Source organism: Trachymyrmex cornetzi, unplaced genomic scaffold (assembly GCF_001594075.2).
Source record: "Trachymyrmex cornetzi isolate Tcor2-1 unplaced genomic scaffold, Tcor1.1 scaffold579, whole genome shotgun sequence".
NCBI lineage: Eukaryota > Metazoa > Arthropoda > Insecta > Hymenoptera > Formicidae > Trachymyrmex > Trachymyrmex cornetzi.
The window spans coordinates 3,130,597-3,139,658 of NW_017299892.1; the positions used below are offsets into that span (position 1 = coordinate 3,130,597).

At 26.6% G+C, this 9,062-nt stretch overlaps 2 protein-coding genes across 3 annotated transcripts in view; one reads left to right on the plus strand and one right to left on the minus strand.

The window, feature by feature from the left end:
• The window catches only part of Hn (phenylalanine hydroxylase), a 7,308-nt gene extending 867 nt beyond the window's left edge, over positions 1-6,441 (plus strand). Inside the window, exons 1-8 of one of the 2 annotated variants that reach the window (XM_018515398.1) lie at positions 1,406-1,490; positions 1,812-1,943; positions 2,023-2,177; positions 4,086-4,268; positions 4,555-4,751; positions 5,209-5,471; positions 5,734-5,963; positions 6,250-6,441. In XM_018515398.1, the coding sequence (XP_018370900.1) occupies positions 1,467-1,490; positions 1,812-1,943; positions 2,023-2,177; positions 4,086-4,268; positions 4,555-4,751; positions 5,209-5,471; positions 5,734-5,963; positions 6,250-6,412 (1,347 nt within the window). In that variant the 5' untranslated portion in view covers positions 1,406-1,466 and the 3' untranslated portion in view covers positions 6,413-6,441. Of the gene's footprint in view, positions 1-1,405; positions 1,491-1,811; positions 1,944-2,022; positions 2,178-4,085; positions 4,269-4,554; positions 4,752-5,208; positions 5,472-5,733; positions 5,964-6,249 lie in introns of those variants that run through there. The other variant, XM_018515396.1, reaches the window with a different exon arrangement.
• Positions 6,442-8,753: 2,312 nt separating this feature from the next.
• The window catches only part of Clk (circadian locomoter output cycles kaput protein Clock), a 4,356-nt gene continuing 4,047 nt past the window's right edge, over positions 8,754-9,062 (minus strand). Inside the window, exon 12 of the mRNA XM_018515395.1 lies at positions 8,754-8,984. Coding sequence (XP_018370897.1) covers positions 8,790-8,984 — 195 coding nt within the window. The 3' untranslated portion in view covers positions 8,754-8,789. The remainder of the gene's footprint in view (positions 8,985-9,062) is intronic.

Genomic DNA, 9,062 nt, shown 5'->3' on the forward strand with positions numbered 1-9,062 from the left:
TGTACTTTTCATAAAATTTTATTAAAAGTACATTAAATTTCATAAATTTAATGTACACGTTCATTACATTTAAGTAACTACTATAACTTAATTTTCAATTAAATCATTCATTACTTTTAATTTCGTTCATAACCACCAGCTTTATTTACATGTAAAAGAAGCTCGTGGTTACATTTCTAACAGCGTATAGAGAAACAATATCTAATAATACAAGTATATATGCTATTTCTATATTGTATTGTATACTACATTACTTGAAATATACATAGAATGGTTTAGAAACAGAAACAATTTATAATTATTAATTTAATTTATAAATAATAATATAAATTTATAGAGAAATAATATGAACTTATAAAGGTATTTAAAATATCGTGTGGTTTAAAATTTACAATTTTAAAATACCATGATTTTATATTACTAATTAATTTATATTATTAATCTACTATTTTTATTACATACCAAAAATATGCTATATTTTTAAATAGTATACCACGCTGCTTCTAATTGTAAATTAATATAAAATTAATACAATTTTAATAAAAGATTTCGATAAAATTTTTGTAATAAAAATTTTAATAAAACTTCAATAAAATATTTTTTAAATAACGTTTTCTAAAATAAATTAAATACTTTTTGACATTGAGATTTCATTATATAAATTAGCTGATCATATAAATTAGCCAACTATAAGTAATTATATCAAGCATTATATGTAATGCTTATTGTTTTGTATATACTTTGCGTAAACAGATACACAAAATTTTAAAGAACTATTTAATTTTGATTCAATACACGTACCATCGCATCGATCGATGTTTAAACATAAAATATGATAAAATAAAAGTTAATTGTTGCGTGTTGCATTTGAGAACCATGTTATTAATCAAACAACGGAACCCTCAGTGTTGCGTACTTTTAAATAAAATTGTATTTTATAATAATGATAAGATTATCAAGAATTTCTTAGACTTTCTTAATATAATAATTATTGTTTTCTTATGCACATAATTTATAAATGCCAGTGAATAAATTTTTTTCATTCTAAGCAAATTACATAGAGAAATCGGCCTTGACTTCCAAACTGTTCTCCATAATGACGTAAAATCTTTTACGGATTACAATATACGAAACTTTTATGTTTCTTTTTCATAACAAAAAACTTAATCGTCTATAAAATGAGTTCTTGTTGTTGCTGTTATAGTACGTACGTCATACTATTTTTATTTACGGATATTTATACGTTTTTTTATACGTATATAAAAAATTGTGTATGCAGAAATGTTTACATTTATCTGGATTGCCATGCAATACTTGATTAGATTTTAGAACAGGAGGGGGAGTTTTTGCTGTATATATGGAAAGATCCTTAGTCACAATTTTAATTCGTCTGCCGTTTACGTTACAGTTTATTATAGCGACACGTGAATAATCGAATTTAAAAACCGCCATTATTTAATCATAAAATGATAATTGTAATGGTACCAATGGTATGTGTTTTTTAGTAAACAAAATTGTTAATTTTAAATCTATGTACACTTTTACATATTTAAAAGTACACGGACAACTTTTTTATCATGTCTATCCATTTCCATGAGAATATTTATTAAATAAATTATTAGCTATAAATGTTACGACAATATAACTCCTTTAAAATAATAATTACAATTTTTATCAAAACATTTGAAAATCATGAAATAGCAAGATATTAAAACGTTGACTTTTACGAATAGAGATATTAAAATGTTCTTACAAAAGAAAGATTTATTCGAAAGTTTTATTTAACACATTATAATTAATCTTGAATATAGTGTCAGCCAAAACTAATCTACGGCGGAAATTATATCAAAGAAGACAGAAATTCGGCCTTCACTTGCTTAATTTTTTCCCCGAAAGAAGAAGATGAAGTTGGATCACTGGGAAAATATCTTCAGCTTTTCGTCGTAAGTGAAATTTCATTGATCAACAGAAAGGACATATGAATTTAAAGAATACATGAGTTAAGGGCATACATTATTGTAGGAACACAAAGTGAATCTATTGCATATTGAGTCCAGAAGTTCTCTTCGACGACCAAACAACTATGAATTTATGGTTGACTGTGCACCGGGTGGTAATATAGCTTCTGTAATTGAAGCTTTACGAGATCAATGCAGTTATTTTTCGATAATCTCTAGGTAAGAGATTTTAACATTTATATTTAAAAATTAATTGTAATATATTTTTAAATTTTTCTATTATAATGATCTTGTTATAAATAGCAACGTTGTTAAATTATTTTTTAACAATTCCGCTTCATTTATTAATTTTTATTATTAATGTTATCACAATTATTTGACAACTTTGGTTAAATTAATCTTAAAATTTACTTTTTTTTATCTTATTATCTTATATTCTTAAATTTGTTTTTTGTTTTTAGTGTTAAACTGCTATCCATTTACTTGTAAATATATTTTCAACAATAAACAGGCATGTACCACAGGCAATAACTTCAGAATGTTATTTCAAGTTAGAAACAATTTTATTCTTATTAGAATAAAAAGTATTCACAAGTAAATAGCCAATACTAAGCACTTATATTATAATATTATTTTATAAAACAATTTTATTAAAAATATTTCAGATAAATGTTACTGCCTTTAAATATAAACTATAAAAATAATTAACTTTATACAGATTGAGAATTATAAAATTACATTGATCTGTTTTAAATTTTCACGTTATTATTAGGCTAAGAATCCATTTGATGGATAAAAAATATTTATCATTCATTTTTCTTCATTTATTAATTATTAATATGCTTTGTTATAATATACGAAATTATATAACGAAAGTTTATTTGGCTCTTATAGGCATTTCTTTTAATTCTTACGATTGTATAACATAAGATTTCAATCACCTTCATCAATTCACCTTCTTTCATAATCAATTCATATTTATGCGTTCTATTTCATTAAGACATATCGTACATATTTAAAACAAAATTCTCAACTTATAACTCTCGAAATTGTCAAACAAATTACAAAAAAGGCTAATGAGAGTCAATTTTGCGGTGAATCATGCAATAAATTATTTAATACATAATACTTATACAATTAATCTTCATACGTTTCAGCCATCATTCGGGCCATCTTCAGTGAACAAACTTAGATAATAGAGAAATCTTCTAATCCGAGCAAGAGAGTGGCAAATCCATCTTTGTATTCAGTTATTTTGTCTACAAAATTAACGAGTCTTGTGGCAATTGAATAAAAAGAATTTCTAAATAATTAAACATTGCCATTATTAGATAGATAATTATAAGAATTCAATGATGAACAAGAAACTCACCCGTTCGAACATGAAGAACTTAAAATTAAATCGATATCACACGCTTTTTTGTTTAATAAATAATTTGATTAATCAGTTGGCCACTGTGTTGTTTGCTGCCGTTAGATAATTTATTATTTTAAAATAGTATGCGCAGACGTATTACGTCTGCTGACACGTATAGAGCTATAATACACTGACGAATTTGACACCTCGATGTAACTCGTGATATAGATTTAATTTTAAGTTCTTCATGTTCGAACGGGTGAGTTTCTTGTTCATCATTGAATTCATATAATTATCTATCTAATAATGGCAATGTTTAATCATTTAGAAATTCTTTTTATTCAATTGCCACAAGACTCGTTAATTTTGTAGACAAAATAATTGAATACAAAGATGGATTTGCCACTCTCTTGCTCGGATTAGAAGATTTCTCTATTATCTAAGTTTGTTCACTGAAGATGGCCCGAATGATGACTGAAACGTATGAAGATTAATTGTATAAGTATTATGTATTAAATAATTTATTGCATGATTCACCGCAAAATTGACTCTCATTAGCCTTTTTTGTAATTTGTTTGTACATATTTAAATTATTCAATATTTATGTAAACAATAAAATCCTGTATTACGTACATAATAACCCAAGCAGAACAACAACACAATAACGTCAAAATGATGTCACAATGATATCATTTTGACGTTATTTTGACGTCATCGTAACTTGTTGTTCTACTTGGGAAAATTAAAAATAAATTATAACTTTTTTTTAGTGATCACAAAGATAATATGAATACAGTACCATGGTTTCCAAGGAGAATACGCGACCTCGATAAGTTTGCTAATCAAATTTTGTCTTACGGTGCCGAACTTGACAGCGATCATCCTGGTTTTACGGATCCTGTATATAGAAAAAGAAGAAAATTTTTCGCAGACATTGCTTATCATTACAAACAGTAAGTCTTAAAAAACACATAAAACTGTCAACAAAAAATTAAAATAACATCAAAATGACTTTACTTTGATGCTTAAAGTCAATAAACAGTTAAATTTTGTAACCAAAAATCATTACATTAACATCAAAGTACATCATTTTAACTTTTTCTTGACTTGGTATATTCCTTGGGGTAGAGTGAATATATATCGTATTGTAAATATATATATATATATTATTAGACTAGAATTATTAGAACTTAATTAAAAGAGAAAAATATTGTGTGTAATATATGTACCATATTTTAGCGGACAACCTATTCCAAAAGTGGAATACACGCCCGAAGAAATAGCTACGTGGGGCGTAATCTTCAAAAACTTGACTAAGCTTTATTCAAAGTATGCATGCAGAGAACATAATCATGTTTTTCCGCTACTTATCGAAAATTGTGGTTATCGAGAAGACAACATACCCCAATTGGAAGATATATCCAACTTCTTGAAAGGTAACATCTCATTAACATTTTTAAATGTATGCAGTTGTGGGAAAGAAAGTTTTATAGTTAATTTAACCCTGAATACCTTTGCGACATGTCGTACCCGACTTTTCGAATGCTTTTCCTATTGCTTCTTTATGATTAAAAATACGTACATTTAGTATCGTTTCTTAATATTTGACGTTACGATCGAAAAAAAATTTACAATATATTCATTTTTATGAAAGTTATACAAAAAATTGAATTGGATTGAGTATGCTATATGTCAATGTATTATTTTCATAGTAAGATGTTTAAGAATTTTTTAATTATATCAATGATAGCATAAATTCTATTTGGTTCCAAGAATCAATTTTTTTTTATCTGTATCATAGAAAAGAAAAATTGTTAACTAGTTGATAGTACAATTCAATGGTATAATTTTATTTTCGTAATCGATTTTCTACTTTTCAATCAATTTCTTCAGATTCTACCGGTTTTACACTTCGCCCAGTAGCAGGACTATTATCCTCACGTGATTTTCTGGCTGGATTAGCCTTCAGAGTGTTTCATAGCACGCAATACATACGACATAGTAGTAAACCACTTTACACGCCGGAACCGGACGTGTGCCATGAGATTTTGGGCCATGTACCACTCTTAGCTGATCCATCTTTTGCACAGTTTTCACAAGTTATCGGTTTAGCGTCCCTTGGTGCTCCGGACGAATATATAGAGAAACTTGCAACGGTATTAAAACATCTTAAATTAAAAACTTGTAGTGTTTTGTAGCCATATAATTATAAAATATACATAGTCGATTATGTTGTAAAGATTTATGATAATCCAAAGACTAAAAAAACTATAACTATACTATTGTAAATTCGGCTTTCAATAATATTAGAGTTTGTTAATAATAGAAAAATAAATCAAAAAAATAAAAATAAAATCAAAAGTTACTTAAAAAATAAATAATGTTAAATTTATTTAAAATATAATTTTATTTTTGTAGTGTTTCTGGTTTACGGTAGAATACGGAATATGTCGACAAAATGGAGAATTAAAGGCATATGGTGCAGGTTTACTCTCATCTTTTGGCGAATTGGAATATTGCTTGAGCGGCAAGCCAGAGCTTCGACCTTTTGATCCACCGAAGACTTCATTACAAAAATATCCGATAACAGAATATCAACCAGTATATTTTGTTGCAGAAGACTTCGATGATGCTAAGCAAAAGATGATGTAAGTATAAGAATAATAAGCAAATGTCGCAGATTCGTTTTTATCTATCTCGCCCCAGGTCACACTCATTTTCTTCCTATTCTATAGCGCGCAATATTGGCAATACAAAGATATATATAACGCATTTTGTATACAAGATATAACGCGCTTATTTACGCATAAAATGTATTACATCCTTGTTTGTTTGCAGTTATTATGCAAATCTACAATTTATGTAACAGTTCCAACTGAACACAAAAGGAATCGTTAATATTAAATAAAAGAATAATAAATTTTTTAATTTTAGTAAATTTGCTCAAAATATACCGAGGAAATTTGGAGTGAGATATGATGCTTATACGCAGAGTATCAGCATTATCGACAGTAAACAACAAGTGGAAGCTCTTGTAAATAACGTGAATCAAGAAGTACAAATTTTAACGGACGCGTTAAGAAAACTACACCATTAATTTTATTTTGTTATTTTTACATATGTTTTAAAATAATAAGTATCACAATTTATGTATAAAATACTTACATAAAAGGATCATTTTTCTAAAGAAAGAAATTAAAACACTTTTAAATTTCAATATATTAAATAAATATTGTACATCATATACATCTTTATATTTTTTGTTGGATGTTATAAATGTATGTTAGTCATGACAAAGTAAAAGAAAATATTTATACCATTAGGAATGATAAAATCTTGTAGAGACATTTCTTAAATTCTTAAAAAGTAATTATTTAATAATATACACTTATAATATTTCAAATGTTATTATGTGATACGAAATTGTCAATTATGTAATATTGTCAACTATGTGATACGAAACTGTTAACTATAGGTCTGTTTTCTGTAGCTGAACTAGTGTACACTTTTAGAACTTAAAGTGAGATAGATATACGTTTGATATTTGTCGAAAGAGAGAAAAAGAGTTCTAGAGCAGCCTAGTGCAGAAAACAGATCATTGTTTATACGAAATTATTGTATAAACAGTAATGTTGCCAAAATTATTTATATCAATCAATATTAATTTTGAAGATATCATTTTGTCATGTAATACTCCAATTGTTACGTTAGGGTGAAAGATTGCTGATGAAGACTTAAACCATAAGTGGAAACGTTCAAAGTTAAGGTTTATATATTTAGTATTAAGAAAAATTGCGCTAACTGATAACCAGCGTCGACTCCTATTGCCTGTAATACATATTTTATGGTTTTATTAATTATTTTAATTAAAGGAGTTTGTAAAAACTTATTAGTTTTTATATTTGTAATTCATCATTATTAATTTTGTATTTCGTATTCTACGCAAGCGTTTGAAGAATATTGTCATCACATCAATATGGACGCAATATGGAATCGTAATTTGATCGATTTTACTATATTTTTTGTTCTATAATGTACATTAACGGTATTTCTATCGAGTAACAATTAAAAAATGTTATAGCAATCTAAGATACATTTATATTATAATACATCAGATATGTATGAAAATGATAATATTATACATGTACATACCACAAAATATATATTATTTTTATCGCCATTAATATTCGAATACATGAATACACACATACGCACGCACACACACACACACACACACACACCCTGTTTCGGAAAATATGGAGATTGGTCCCTTCTCCGTTAACTTTGATGACATTCATTAGAAAAATAAATTCAATAAATATACACAAGCGTGATGATTCCTTTCAATTGTAACTATCTCATTTATTATATAAGTTTATAATTGTTTAAAACAATCAAATTATTCTCAAAAGGTTATCAAAATTTATATAAAAATTTTACATTAAATATAATATACTTTTACTTTCTTAGTGATGTTCTTCTTAATAGTATTCAATAAATGCGTAGATTCTTTCATTATGTACTCAATATTACTGTTAGATATTATTGAGAATATTTGTTATTTGTAATTTTATCACTATACAGATACAATTAACTCAGTATCTTTTAAATATTTAATTACTTAACCTTTTTCCAAAATAGTTCTGTAATTTAAGAATCTCTTTTTCTGTATAAAAATATAAATTTCATTCTCAAAAAAAAGCAGGTAAAGTAAATCGTAACAATTATTATGTGTAGAAAGAAAGTATCGTTGTAATTTGGAAAGAAAATCATCAAAAAATCACTTTAAATAAAAAAATGTTATTCTAAGTGAAATTTAAGTTAATATTCCTTATCAAAACTTAATTCTTTGCAAAATCATTTTATAATAAATATAATTAATTTTTATAAATTTTGATTTTATGTAAAATACATATTTGCACAATAATTATACTTTGCTTTATATTGCCTCATATTTTAGTTTCTTGAAAATAGAATTAATAGATAGTTCACTATATTTATATAGATCTCTCTATAGATCGTCGCACAAGAAGAAAAAGATACAATTATAAACAAATATACAATGGTAGAATGATAAATAGCCAATATATAAAATATTGTACACTATTGCACTAAAATATCAAAATTCTGTCACAGTTTATGTAATATTTGGCTGCTGCTATTATTATACAATGAGCTTACTATAACTTTTTATAATTAGAATCTTTTTGTAGGTACACATGCAACGTACAACATTTTTTATAAAAATTGCATCTTCCTCCAGAAGAAAAAAGAAAAAGAAGGACAAGAAAAAATATATGTTTATATTTTTTTTACATTAAATACTATCTACTGTTTTCTTTGTATAGTACATGCAATAAATAAACAAAACGGACTTTTTCAAAGATTTAAAAATCTTTGTAGAATTCTAAATTTAAAAAGAAGAAAGTTTTTGTTCATACAGTTAAAATATTAAAAATAAAAAAAAGTCTTTTTTAATTTTGCGATGATCTCTGTTGTTGATTTGAGGACGTCTCCATGTTACTGTAGATCATCTCGGCCTGTTGTAGACAGATCTGGAAAGGCACGAGACCGAGACTAGAATTGCTACCTTCCTGTTGCGATGACCCCTGTTGTTGTTGTTGTTGTTGTTGTTGTTGTTGTTGTTGTTGTTGTTGCTGTTGCTGCTGCTGCTGCTGCTGCTGTTGCTGCTGCTGCTGTTGCCAATTCGGGGGGTGGTGGTGGTGGTTGGGTTTGAATATTAAGCC